This window comes from Macaca mulatta, chromosome 10, assembly GCF_049350105.2.
Source record: "Macaca mulatta isolate MMU2019108-1 chromosome 10, T2T-MMU8v2.0, whole genome shotgun sequence".
In the NCBI taxonomy this organism is placed as follows: domain Eukaryota; kingdom Metazoa; phylum Chordata; class Mammalia; order Primates; family Cercopithecidae; genus Macaca; species Macaca mulatta.
Genome location: NC_133415.1, coordinates 70,064,565 through 70,078,712, shown reverse-complemented (window position 1 = coordinate 70,078,712; position 14,148 = coordinate 70,064,565). Strand labels below are relative to the sequence as shown.

The 14,148-nt window shown below is 40.2% G+C and overlaps 1 protein-coding gene across 2 annotated transcripts in view; it reads right to left on the bottom strand.

Moving 5' to 3' along the window:
* SEL1L2 (SEL1L2 adaptor subunit of ERAD E3 ubiquitin ligase) overlaps positions 1-14,148 on the bottom strand; it is a 137,584-nt gene that overhangs the window by 95,859 nt on the left and 27,577 nt on the right. For both annotated transcript variants that reach the window (XM_028828676.2, XM_077951183.1), the window contains exon 2: positions 10,807-10,862. In XM_028828676.2, the coding sequence (XP_028684509.2) occupies positions 10,807-10,862 (56 nt within the window). The remainder of the gene's footprint in view (positions 1-10,806; positions 10,863-14,148) is intronic.

Sequence of the window (14,148 nt, the reverse complement as noted above, 5' to 3'; positions counted from 1 at the left end):
GAGACAGAAAGTAGAATGTTGATTGCCAGGGTCTGGGGTGAGAGGGGAATGGAGAGTTTTTTCATTTTGTTTTGTTTTTAATGGATATAGAGTTTCAGTTTTGCAAGATGAAGCGTCCTGGAGATTAGTGGCACAACAGTGTGAATATAATTAACACTACTGAGCTGTACATTTAAAAACTGTTAAAATGGTAAATTTTATGTTATGTGTATTTGACCACAATTTTTTAAAGCCTAATTTCTGAAATAGCTTTGTTCCCACAGGCTTTGGAAAAGGTCCTGTGGTCCTGTGGTGATGTGGCATCAACTCTCAGCCAAGTAATAAGGGAAATGAGCATGTGAGGGGAACAATGAGCAGTAAAAAGGGCAAATCGATTTGAGGTCCTGGTGGGATTGAAGCATTTATGGAACAACCTGGAAAGATATCAGTGGCCATCAGAGACTTGGATACCTGAAATTTTCATTTGGAACAGGCACAGTTAAGATTATGACCATGGCAGTGTTGAGGAGGATGGGACTATTAGAAGCAAGAAGATGTAAGTAATGAAACTGAGCTGCTACGATTCATGAATACTGAAATCTCCAATGCAGACAGGAGCTCTCTGCTCCTGGGAGAGAAAGACCACAAGCTACGCTTCTGTCTTCATCTCTTACTACTTTCCCAATAAGAATGTGGCAATAGGGAGGGAGAAGGATACCTGCTACCCTATCCTGAACCAATATAAGTGGGTTGTGGGAGAAAATGCTTAAAAGAGTTACAGGGGAAGAAGTCGTCAGGAGACAACGAGGTTTCAGTTAAGATGAAGGGAAAGGTAACATTTGGAGAAGTATGACCCTGAAGTTAGGTGATTAGAAAGAAAATACTGATTAGAAAGAAAATTTGGTGTATTTGCTCACGCCTGTAATTCCAGCACTTTGGGAGGCCAAGGTGGATGGATCACGAGGTCAGGAGATGGAAACACAGTGAAACCCTGTCTCCATTAAAAATACAAAAAATTAGCCAGGTGTGGTGTCATGCGCCGACAGTCCCAGCCTGGGGAGGCTGAGGCAGGTGAATCTCTTGAATTCGGGAGGTGGAGGTTGCAGTGAGCCAAGATCACGCCACTGCACTCCAGCCTGGATGACAGAGCGAGACTCTGTCTCAAAAAAAAAAAAAAAAAGAAAAAGAAAGAAAGAAAAAAGAAAGAAAATAAGCATCCCAGGGATGGAGAATCCACACATTTTATAGCCAAGTCTTGAATATATGGTAGTAGGTGTATTGAATTACACCTGTAAACCTTTATTGTATCTACCACATGCAAAGCATCACACTAAAAAAGGTGAAAACATACTGTTTTGCCTGTCAGAAGCTTACAACCAAGTTTAAGTAATATCAAACAGGTTTCACAAAGCAAAAAAACACATTTAGAACCTTTTAGAAATTCCAAATTCCAGTAACTGTGTGGGGTACATTGTAGGCATTGTGCTGCATGAGTGAATATAGTGATAATTTGTAATACTAAGATCTCTTAAATCGGAATGGGCTTGTTTATTCTAATATGCAAAATGGGGGATAATTAACCATTTAAATAACCAATTAACATCCTTCACAAAGATGTTAGGAGGAATAAATGGTATATATGAAGGGATTTTATAGAGTTTGTTATATAACTGTAAGGATATGGTACTGAATATAAATTCTGAATATAATGACCTAAATTAAGATTTCTAAATTTTATACTAAATGCCCAATAAGACAATGTAAGTGAAATCTTGAGGCTATCTTTACTACCAGGTTCCTTTCTCAGGAAACAGCCCCTCAGGCTGCTCAGATAGTATCAAAGAATTAAAACTTACCAGAACTGAAATATCCTATTTGTTAGTCAAATTAATTATCTATTGGACCAAGATGTTAATCTAAAAACAAAAAGATTGTGTCTGTTTAACTGAAGAAGAGATGGAACTGAACACTCTGGTGAAACTGCTAAGCGCTGTGAGCCAGGTGACTTTTTCCTTCTTTTCAGAGTTTTCACTGTTGCTCATGGTGGTCACGGCTGTCATAATGAGACAAACCCATAAAGGAGTCCCTGGAGAAACTCCAACCAACGTGCGCACTGGGAGAATGGGGTGGAGCCTCTGGAAGTTCATGCTGGTTTACTGTGGGAGGAGCCTGGCCTCTCCTGTTCTGGGATTAGTGACCTGGGATTCAATCTGTGAGCCCACGGGCAGGAAGCACACTCTCTCACTTGGCTGAGAGTCCCTGTTTCCCCCTTTTTTTCTCTTTTCACCCAATAAACCCTGCCCTTCTCACCCTTCAAAGTGTCTGTGAGCCTAATTTTTCATGGTTATTACGAGGACCCTGTTTTTAGTTGAACTAAGCAGAAAGTCCTATAACAGCTTTGGTGCCCAACATGGGACTCAAGGAAGGGTGAGTAAAATGGCGACTCAAAACCTCTCACTGTTGCTTCTGAGCCTTCTGGTCCTACGGCATTCCTCTTCTTACTTTCAGAACAGTAATAGCACTTATCTTTTCTTTTACAATACTGGATATGGGCCACACCCATCCCAATGGCCACAGGTGCAAGTGCGGGATGGTTAGGCAAGGCAGCTCCCTGCTCATCCTTTCCTACTAGCTGAGGTGCATGGACATGTGTGGTGCATGGATGTGTCTGCTGCATGTGTGCATGGTGTCCAGTGACCACACAGGGCAGTAATGAGCCAACAGTAGCTGCTGGGGGCCTCAAGGCGCCCATGCAGCTGGCTGGCATTCCCTACCATGCACCCATGGAGTCTCCACTCCCCCAACCAGGGAGTTCAGCTTTGTCCCCCTGCAATGTTTCTCTCTGGTGGAGGAACTATTTGCATAAGAATAAGAGGCTCTTCCTCTCTGGCATCCTTTTTCCTTCTCTACCCCTTCAGCAGTTAACTCTTAATTAATGTTTTTTTTTTCTTTTTGGAAAACATTTTACTAGACCAGGCACCCCAACTATCACTGTTTATACTTTCTGTAGAGTTTTAATTGTGAGAGAGGATTTGTGAGGTTAGTTTTAAGCTGTAGCCCATCTCGTGTACTTTGCACAGCTTTCCACAGCAAACTTTGCAGCAGGCCTCCATCTTATTTTATATCCTGGGGGTATGGCCTGTAACCCCACGGCAAAGCTTTGTTTAGCAATCCTGCCTTAGGGAATGAGTCCTTTCTGGTTTGATATCTGCATGTTTTCCTAGCCCTGTCTCTTACAGGGCTCCACCTCCGCTGGGTTTTCTTCTGCCTGTCTTTGTAGCTATGTATGTGTTATGTATGTGACGTCTGTAAAAAGACTTCTAGTTACTTTGGCCTAAAGGAAGACAAGCACTTGGATCAAATATTTTTCAAAGAGAAGATAAAAGCTGTGGTAACTTTCAGTTCATGTGACTTTACTCTTTGAGAAATAAAAACAGCCTTAAAGATTATTGGTAAAAAGCAAATGTCATCAAAATATAAATAGGTGAACTAAATGATGCAGGTTACATGCAAGGCTTGTTAAATGTTTTAAGGTTACAAACTGCCTTTTGGGTTTTGAGAACTATTTGACTTGCCTGCTCCACAATTGGTAAGGCTCAGGGACATACGGAACTAACCATGCCCTTAATTAATGCTAGAAGGAGTCAAACCTTGGCTGCACCTAGCACACAATTAAAACAACTTACCAGGGTTTATGTTAAAGTTAAAAATTGCTAAAAGTTACCATTATGACATGTAATTGAAACTACTGAAAATAGATTTACATGTAAAGTGTGTAAGAACAATAAAATATTTGTGTTTTTTTGTTTTTTTAAGACAGAATCTTGCTCTGTTGCTCAGGCTGGAGTACAGTGGTATGATCTTGGCTCACTGCAAGCTCTGCCTCCAGTTCATGCCATTCTCCTGCCTCAGCCTCCTGAATAGCTGGGACTATAGGTGCCCGCCACCGCGCCTGGCTAATTTTTTGTATTTTTAGTAGAGATAGGGTTTCACTGTGTTAGCCAGGATCGTCTCGATCTCCTGACCTTGTGATCCGTCCACCTCAGCCTCCCAAATGCTGGGATTACAGGTGTGAGCCACTGCGCCTGGCCTGGTTTTTTTTTTTTTTTTTTCCAAAGACATAGTTTCACCATGTCACCCAGGCTGGAGTGCAGTGGCACAATCTCAGCTCACTGCAATCTCTGCCTCCCAGGTTCAAGTGATTCTCATGCCTCAGCCTCATGAGTAGCTGGGATTACAGGTGCATGCCATCACACCTTGCTAATTTTTGTATTTTTGGTAGAGATGGGGTTTTGCCACATTGGCCAGGCTGGTCTTGAACTCCTGACCTCAAGTGATCTGCCCACCTCTGCCTCCCAAAGTTCTGGGATTACAGGTGTGAGCCCCCGTACCCAGCCTAAAATGTGTTTTGAATAAAAGGTTATAAAAAGGCATGAAAATGTAAATTCTTGCCTAGGGTTAAAGAATTGTTTTAAATTAGATAGGATAAAGCTGAAGGTTCAAACAAGTGGTGGAAGGATTGTGGAAATTAATCTTGCAGAAGAAGTTCTGGGTGTGAATATATTGATTAGATTCAAGGGGGATATTGTATGGTTTTTCTCTGGGTTGTGCATTGGAATGAAAACACAACAGGGTATTCTTGGGGCACAGATTTGCTCTTTGGCAAAATTTGTAAAGGGTTATACAAGTTTTTGCTTCTTTAAATTTCTGATTCATCATTTCAGCAAAATAAATGACTTATGTCAATCTGGAATTCTGTTTCATAACATCAAGTGTTTTAAACTGCTAACATATTGAATAGGCTTCCCAAAATCAAATGTCAGGTTCGAAATTGTCTTTCCTGACACCTAGCTTTTGGATACTTCAGAGGGCCCCTGGAATACCCAGAAAAGAGAGGTAAACAGGATGATTTGACTTGGTTAGTTAAATGCGATTGCCAAAATGATGTTCAATATTCTTTAGAATATATTTTCATGAATAATGCTAATATATGTTCCAAAATTTTATGGGATTGCTAAGATTTTAATGTCTGAGTATATGCTATCAATGATAATTGACGTTGTTATGCTAAGTTACTGTAAACTATGGAGATAATCAAATTTCTTTGTCAATTGTGTTTCTAACTGTAACTACCCTAGACATTTTGTTATTCACAGACAATTGTCTGGTTTTAATCCTTTCAAAAGATGATTTATAATGAGCTATATAATTTTGACAGGTACTCTCAAATACAGGCTTCTAATAACTGGATATTTCAACATTGGAATAAACAAAAATGTACAGGACTCATGAAGAGCTGAATGTTCATGAATATCATGTGAATCAAGAATTAATGGGCTAAACTCAGAAAGCTGAAGCAATCTTTTTGACTTTTTCTTGGAATATTGCTAATCCTTTTGTTTTTCAGAGTCAAGAAAATTTATTTTGCACTATTTATGGCCCTTAATAATTGAGTAAGGTATACTCCTGTGAACAAAATTTGGAGCATGTTTGGTTTCTCTGCGTAGTTCCTCTAGAATTCAGAAATTATCTGTGAGTATTTGTAACTTATGGCAATATAGTTATTTGCATCAGAGCAATAAGAATCCATTTTTCAGCCAGGTGCAGTGGCTCACGCCTGTAATCCCAGCACTTTGGGAGGCTGAGGTGGGTGGATCACGAGGTCAGGAGATGGAGACCATCCTGGCTAACACGGTGAAACCCCATCTCTACTAAAAATACAAAAAATTAGCCGGGTGTGGTGGCGGGCGCCTGTAGTCCTAGCTACTCAGGAGGGAGGCTAAGGCAGGAGAATGGCGTGAACCCGGGAGGCGGAGCTTGCAGTGAGCCAAGATCGCAGCCACTGCACTCCAGCCTGGGCAGTAGAGTGAGACTCCATCTTAAGAAAAAAAAAGACTCCATTTTTCTTTTGCGACAGGACACAATTGGAGAAACTGGTTGTTTCACCAAGGCTTTGACTGAAAGGATATGCTTCCCTTTAAGGAGGCAAGCTCAATTTGCACAGCTGATGAAAGCCCCCTGGAGAAAAAAACTGACCTCATATCCTCATTTATGCAGTCCCTGTATAGGGTTCCTGACCTGTGGTCAGTAAAGAATGTCACTTCCTAACAGGCCCAGGAGCCCCACGTTTATCTTGGGACCTTAAGAGGAGAGGATCACACAACTCACAGGTATTTGAGGATGGTTGGGCTCAGGATGATTGGGCTCAGATTTAAAAGGTTTTATCTGAGATTCCTTGTGGAACAGAGTTCCATCAAATCCAGCCTAAAAGGCCTATGTAGAAATAGTTATTCTTGCTGTACTTTATGCAAATAATCAGGCCAAGGATAGGATTAAAATCTAGCCTATGTAGAAATAGTTATTCTTGCTGTACTTTATGCAAATAATCAGGCGAAGGATAAGACTAAAATATATTTTGCAAACAACTCAGTCCTATCATGATTTTTTTTTTTTTTAACAAAAATGAGGACTGGAGAGAGAGAAATTATGTTTCAAAACTCATCATAGATTTGTGATTAAATTCTAGACCCATTAGTTGTTTTTAAGTTTTTGTTTATATTTTTAGACTAACTCTGCTTGTTCCTGTGAACCAACCAATCAATCAATCAACCAACCAATCTCCACCTGCAGCTCAGAAAGAACAAAAGGGATGGGTAATGTAAAAATCTGGATCAGTATTCTAGTTCTGAGTAATTATCCTTTAAATCCTGCCAGGTGATGGAAATAAACAGGATGCTCATTACACAGAGGTTTCCTTTTTGGGAAAGGAAGAACCAAGGGAGCTAACCAAAGCTAAGCACCATGCACCCAAATCTTAGCAAGCATAACTGTAGCCACCGGTTATCTGGGCATGTCACAAGACATCCTTTTCTCTCCCTTGTTGGAGGAGGATTCAATCCCACACCTTCACCTTAGCGTTTGGCTTCTGATAAGGAGTCCATGTACTCCTCCCAAGACACATTTTTATCCCAAACTCAATTCCAAGCTTCAGGTCAAAGCCCTAGGAAAGAAAACTGGATCTAAGGAATCCAGAGGCAGGCAACAACAGAGGTTAAAAGACAGTGCAGGGAAGCAGCGCTAATTCCTGCCAATAAAGCCAAGCCTCCCATTTCATGGATAAGGATCATGCTAGTATCCACAGCATAAATGAGGTCTAGGGAACTCCAAGGCTACTGATGGTAGACGGAATAGAGACATAGGTGAGAGCAGCTAATTCCTATTATCTAGGCCCTCCCTGCTGCATGGGTGCAAGCCACTTTGGCACCTATGGATGGCACCTGCCAGGGTCACTGGGACTTGATGATGCAAGGACAGAAGACGGAAAGAGGACGCTCTTCCTTCTCTCCCTCACATGCCCCCAGGTATGTGCTAGGAAGAGAAGGGAACCAGGTATGTCTGCTCCCCTCTTTCTAGATGGGTAGCCATTCATCTTCAGTCTATATCCCTTTTGAATGCATCCTGAACCCCTGGGACTCCTTTTTTAAAAAAGCCTTATTGGCTGGGTGCGGTGCCTCACACCTGTAATCCCAGCTCTTTGGGAGGCTGAAGTGGGCAGATCACGAGGTCAAGAGATCAAGACCTTCCTGCCCAACATAGTGAAACCCCATCTCTACTAAAAATACAAAAATTAGCTGGGTGTGGTGGCGTGTGCCTGTAGTCCCAACTACTTGGGAGGCTGAGGCAGGAGAATCACTTAAACCTGGGAGGCTTGCAGTGAAAGCCTTCTTTTTTCCTTTTTTCCTCCTCTGTCCTGTTTTCACTGATAGGTAACTGTGTCTCTGTACTCAGGACACTCCTGTCAGATGCATCCTCCAAAGTGGGAAAAGTTAATTTCCCAAACCTTAGACTGGTCGGCCTAACACTGGGCTCAGGGGAAGGGAACCCAGAAGCTTGATATGCTGGCAAAAGGGTAAAAGTTTTTTTTTTTTTTTACCAGTCAGGCTTTTGGCCTCCCTCTCCCTGTGCAAACTGGTAAAAGGCCTTGGGAATTTTGATGTGTCCTTACCTTTTTTCTCTTTTTGATACGTGTTTTCTAATAACCTGGTTTGTCTCTTCTCACCTTCAGGCCATCGAACTCCAAATGGTCATGCAACTGGAGCCTTGGAGGATGGCCCTTTCTGCGGGGGACCTTTAGCTAGACCTCTGGGGAGCTCCAACTGCCGTTTCCCCAGAACAGCGCCCCCTGTCAGCAGGAAACAGTTAAGATCGGTCTTCATTCTTACCCTTATTTTAACAGCAGTTAGACGTACTTCTGCAGAGGGGGTAATCAGATAGCCAAGTGTAAAAGGGTCCCTGGAGAAACTCCAACTGGGCTGCATCCTGGGTGAATGGGGTGAAGCCTCGGGAAGTTCCTGCCATTTGCAGGGAGGAGGAGTCTGGACTCTCTTATTCCGCGGTTGGTAACCTGGATTTAATTTGTGAGCCCACTGGCAGGAAGTACATTCTCTTTGCTTTGCTGAAAGTCCCTGTTTCCCCCGCTTTTTTCCTTTTCACCCAATAAACCCTGCCCTTTTCACCCTTCAAAGTGTCGGCGAGCCTAATTTTTCATGGTCGTGTGACTAGGACCCTGTTTTTAGCTGAACTAAGGAGAAAGTCGTACAACAATAATGGTCCCTTAGCCATACACTTAAGTTGCTCCCTTAGGCGACCTAAGTTACTTCCCAATAGTACATTAAATACCTGGGGGTTTATTACATCTGTATTCAGGATCATTCTTTAATGTAGAAGGAAATAGCGCACAGAACTCCTGAAAATATTAGATCCTTGGCACAAGACAAATTATCTTTAAACATTTTTTTCATGTGTGTATGTGTGTTTTCAAAAAGTTTTTGTTGGGGAATGGAGGAGTAGATGATTTTTTTTTTTTTTTTTTTTTTTTTGCAAGTTGTAGAGTTGTAAAGCCAGAAAGAGAGAAAAACTATGGAAAGAGCAGCTCCACCTAGGTGAGTGCATTTTTAAAATTATAATATAAATGGTAATTATTATGGAAGATAACCAGAATTTGCCAAGCCTACATTGGGGGTAGAGATGGAGAGAGTGTGCTTTCAGCCAAATAGTATCCTGCTCATTGGCAAGGAGTCATGAAACACTATGGCAAGTTCAGTGAGCTGAGGATACTCTATTTTTGTTATAGGATAACATGCATATATGGGCACTTTGCAGTAGAGGTGTTTGCAGTCTTTGGTCTTTCCACTTCTACCATCTGTGCTTGGGCCAATGGAATTGAGTGAGATATACAATCTACAAACAGGCTATCCTGGAACATTTACCCCTAATCTTTGACACAAAGGTAGTGTTTTGCTTTGTATTGTGTTTTGTTTTGTTTTACTTTCTAATATTCTGAAATATCTTAGAATAGTTCTTAGTTTTCTTTTGTCCCAGGCTTTACAAGGTTGGAAGGGGCCCATTCCCATCTTTACTCTGGAGGCCTCATCTTCTAATGCTGGGCATTGGGTGGATGCTTATGGGTCTGAGCAGCATCCTTGTTCTCAAGCGGTAAGAGGATTCCAAAGGGCATTTCAGGTGTTATTCAGCACCTGATGAAACGGATGTTCCTTCATTCTCCACTTGCCTGAAGACAAACTGAGATTTAGGTGAAGCTCCCATCTATTTCTGCTAACAATAATCCCACTGCTAATTATGGGATGTGGTAGTTATAGTGATAAGAGAGGAGCTATATTCAGAGGGGTTTAGAAAAGGTTGCAATGTACAGAGGGGTTTTTAATTTGTATTAATATTTCTCATAGTTTACTTCCTCCATTTGGATTTAAGATTTACTCATCAATTCAATAAACATTTATTGAGTGTCTACTATGTGCCAGGCACTATTCTAGTGCCTGGGGATAACAGCAATGAACACCACACACAAAACCCTTGCTCTCATGGAGTTTGTACTCTACTGGAGGGAGAGTGACAACAAATATAATAAAATACTGTACATTACATGGTGATAATTTTGAGAAGAAAAATACAGCAGGGAAGGGGTATAGAAGAAGGTGTTTGACAGGATTTGCAATTTTAGAGAGAGTGATTGTAAATTTAGTGAAGGTCCAGGGAAGGACCTTCTGAAAAGATGAAGGTGAAGGAAGGGAGCCGTATGGACATCTGGGTGCAAAGGCATTCCAAGCAGAGAGAACAGGAAAGGGGGGCACATTCTTGGGGTTTCTGAGGAACAGCATGGAGTCCAGTGTGTCTGGAAAGACGTCAAGGAGACAGTAGTAGGAGCTGATATCAGAGAAAAAAAACACACTAGGGCAAGACCATAGAGCCCAATAAGCAAGCTATTATAATGCTTTGGTTTCACTCAGTGTGAGATGGAAAGTCACTTCTTTACTTGAAATGACATATTTATAGGAGCAAATCATTGCTGGGTTGAGAATAAACTGAAAATTTGAATCCCCTACTTCCAAACTGTGCAAAGACATCATAAGATTGATAATGTTTAATAAGCATCTGTGACTTTATAAGCCAGGCTGGTCTCTGCTCTTTGTGTCTTAATATTTTGCAAAAGTAATTGCGGTTTTTACCATTCACAGTAATGGTAAAAACCACAATTACTTTTGCACCAACCTAATATTTAGGACATCAGACAGTCTACAACTTAGAAGACTCAGGCCTGATGACAGTCTTTTCCTCTCACAGTTGAGTAAGCAAATATTTGTTGAATGAATGAAAGAATAATATTGACTGAGAATTAAAAAACAAAAACAAAAACGTAGACAATAGTTAGTAATTGCCTCTTTAAGTAATTCTGAGTATCCTGAATAAAAATAGTGCCTATAGCCTAAATTTTCTATTAAAAAATGTAAAGATTTAGCAAATATTTACCTGTGTGGTGACATTTCTTTCCTTTTGTCTTTTATTATGTTTTTCTGCTCTGATAGCTGCAATATACAAAATATTTTTATAAAATTTAAAAACATTTTCTTCACTAAATACAACTTCTTGTTAAAAAAACTTCTAGAAAACTTTTAGAACTCTAAGAGTAATTGTTGACAATAATTTAGAATTTAGAGTTCCTAATGTGTTAAAAATAATTCCTTCACTGATAATCTGTAAAGCTAGAACTTGACACTAGAGACAATCTATATACTTTAATCAAGCATTCTGAAATTGAGTTAATAACATGAAAGAGTTCCATAAATAATAGAGCTAATTACAATAGTGGAAAACTTTCTGAGCTAGAAATGTATTTAATTAAATGTATCTATATAAATAAGTGTCATCTATTAACAGAAGCTATTAAAACATAGAAGAGAAAATACAACATTTTATATTTTTATAGACTCATCCATATGTCAGAGAGATACTAAAAATTAATTGAATGATACAAACATCTGAGAAATGTAGACTGATAATTATATCAGGCTTTGAAATTTGAGAAAATACCTTTCAATGAATTTTTAATGAACCAGTTTTAATACATATATTTATAAAGACTATATATATCATGTAGAATACATGCATAATCATTGGCATGTTTTATTTTTGCACAGTGCTTGAAATTTCTTCACTTTGTTAGATAAACAAGTCTGAAAATATGAGATGTCAGGGTAACACATCATAATGTTTCAACTTTACTACATTACTAGGATTGACAAATTTTCAATTGCTGTAAACAAATTTGATACATTGTAAAAATGATCATATGTTTTGGGAAGTAAAAAAAAATTCAAATGTGTGATACATTCACATTTAACAGGCTGAAGAATTTGGCCACAAACCAATATGAAATAGTCAAAATTTTGTATTTCCAAAAAGTCAAAAGCTTTTAAGAACAGGTCATAAATTTTCTAATGTTATTTCTGACATAGTATTTATTAATTAACACAGAGTCTCACTCTGTCTGTCACTCAAGCTGAAGTGTAGTGGTGCAATATTGGCTCACTATAATCTCTGCCTCCGTGTTCAAGCAATTCTCATGCCTCAGCCTCCCAAGGAGCTGGGATTACAGACATGCACCACTGCCCCCAGCGAATTTTTCTATTGTCAGTAGAGGCAGTGTTTTGCCATGTTGAACAGGCTGGTCTTGAACTCCTGACCTCAGGTGTTCTGCCTGCCTCAGCCTCCCAAAGTGCTGGGATTACAGGCGTGAGCCACTGCGCCTGGCCCATTGTATTTATTAATTTGATGTTTTATTCTTTCACTGACCGATGAACTTTAGTACTTGGCAGTGGCCTCGCAATTCTACGTCTGTTTTGTTTACTTTGTAATCTAGACCTTATAGGAACTGGTCCCAGATTGATACATATTTAGTCCTCTGTCAAATTAGAGAAATAACTGGCAAATTCTAAATAAAAATTAAGCTGGGTATAGTGGCTTACACCTGTAAACCCAATACTTTGGAAGGACAAGGTGGCCGGCTCCTTTGAGTCCAGGAGTTTTGAGACCAGCCTGGGCAACATAGTGAGACCCTGTCTCTACAAAAAATGCAAAAATTAGCCAGCCGTGGTGTCATGAGCCTGAAATCCAAGCCACTCAGGAGGCTTAGGTGGGAGGATCATTGAGCCCGGGAAATCAAGGCTGCAGTGAACGGAAATTGTGCCACTGTACTCCAGCCTAGATGACAGAGCGAGACCCTGTCTTAAATAAATAAATATTCAAAAACTGCCTGGTGAGCAATGCATTATTAAGGCATACCAAATTATTTTAAAGATGATACATATCTAATACTATTCTATACATTAGGATTGTTCCTTAGGTTCAAGATATGGATAAGTTATATTAAATGTTATTATAAATAAAACTTTATCCCAAGTTTGTCAAGTGATTATATTGAGACCAACATCAGAGGCAATGGAGCCTCATGGTCTACCTTGTGGCCTTAAGTCAAACAGGATTATATTCTAGTCTTGATTTTGTAACTGTTTCATTAATTGTTATGATAATTAAATGAGATCATTTATATATTTAGCACAGTACTTAATACATAGTTTTTAATAAATGTTAGGTATATATAATTATTATTATTATATGGAACCTACTGCTTTAAAGGATTTAACATGCCTTCAGGATATTACATGTGAGTGCGAAAGTACTTGCAGTTTTTGCATTGTTGGAATTTGCCGTTTGATATTGGAATACATTACTTAAATAAATGTGGTTATGTTATACATCATTTTAATGGGCGTTCTCACTTCACCTTTTTTTGCTTATTACTTGCTGTTTATTTTAGACTATGGAATGATGTTAGACAAAAAGCAAACTTGAGTGATTTTCTTATTTGAGTTCAAAATGGGTCGTAAAGCAGCAAAGACAACCTGCCACATCAGCAACACAATTTGGCCTGGGAACTGCTAACGAACACACAGTGCAGTGGTGGTTCAAGAAGTTTTGCATAGGAGGGCCGGGCGCGGTGGCTCACACCTGTAATCCCAGCACTTTGGGAGGCCGAGGTGGTCAGATCATGAGGTCAGGAGATTGAGACCATCCTCGCTAACACGGTGAAAGCCCATCTCTACTAAAAATACCAAAAAAAAGTTAGCCGGGCATGGTAGCAGGCGCCTGTAGATACAGCTACTTGGGAGCTACCCAGGAGGCAGAGCTTGCAGTGAGCTGAGATCGACCCACTGCACTCCAGCCTGGGCGACAGAGTGAGACTCCGTCTCAAAAAAAAAAAAAAAAAGTTTTGCAAAGGAGACAAGAGCCTTGAAGATGAGGAGCATAGTGGCCGGCGATTGGAAATTGACAACGACCATTCGAGAGCAGTCATCAAAGCTGATCCTGTTAAAACTACATGGGAAGTTGCCAAAGAACCCAACGTCCACCATTCTATGGTTGTTCGTCATTTGAAGCAAATTGGAAAGGTGAAAAAGTTTAATAAGTGGGTGCCTCATGAGCTGAATAAAAATTGGAAAAACTATCATTTTAAAGTGTTTTCTTAACAATGAACCATTTCTCAATCAGATTGTGACCAGGAAGAAGCTCCAAAGCACTTCCCAAAGCCAAACTTGCATCCAAAAATGGTCATGGTCACTGTTTGGCGGTCTGCTGCCAGTCAGATCCACTACAGCTTTCCAAATCCCAGTGAAACCATGACATCTGAGAAGTATGCTCAGCAAATCGAAGAGATGCACAGAAAACTGCAACGCCTGAGCCGACATTGGTCAACAGAAAGGGCCCAATTCTTCTCCAGGACAAGGCCTGACCGCACATTGTACAACCAAAGCT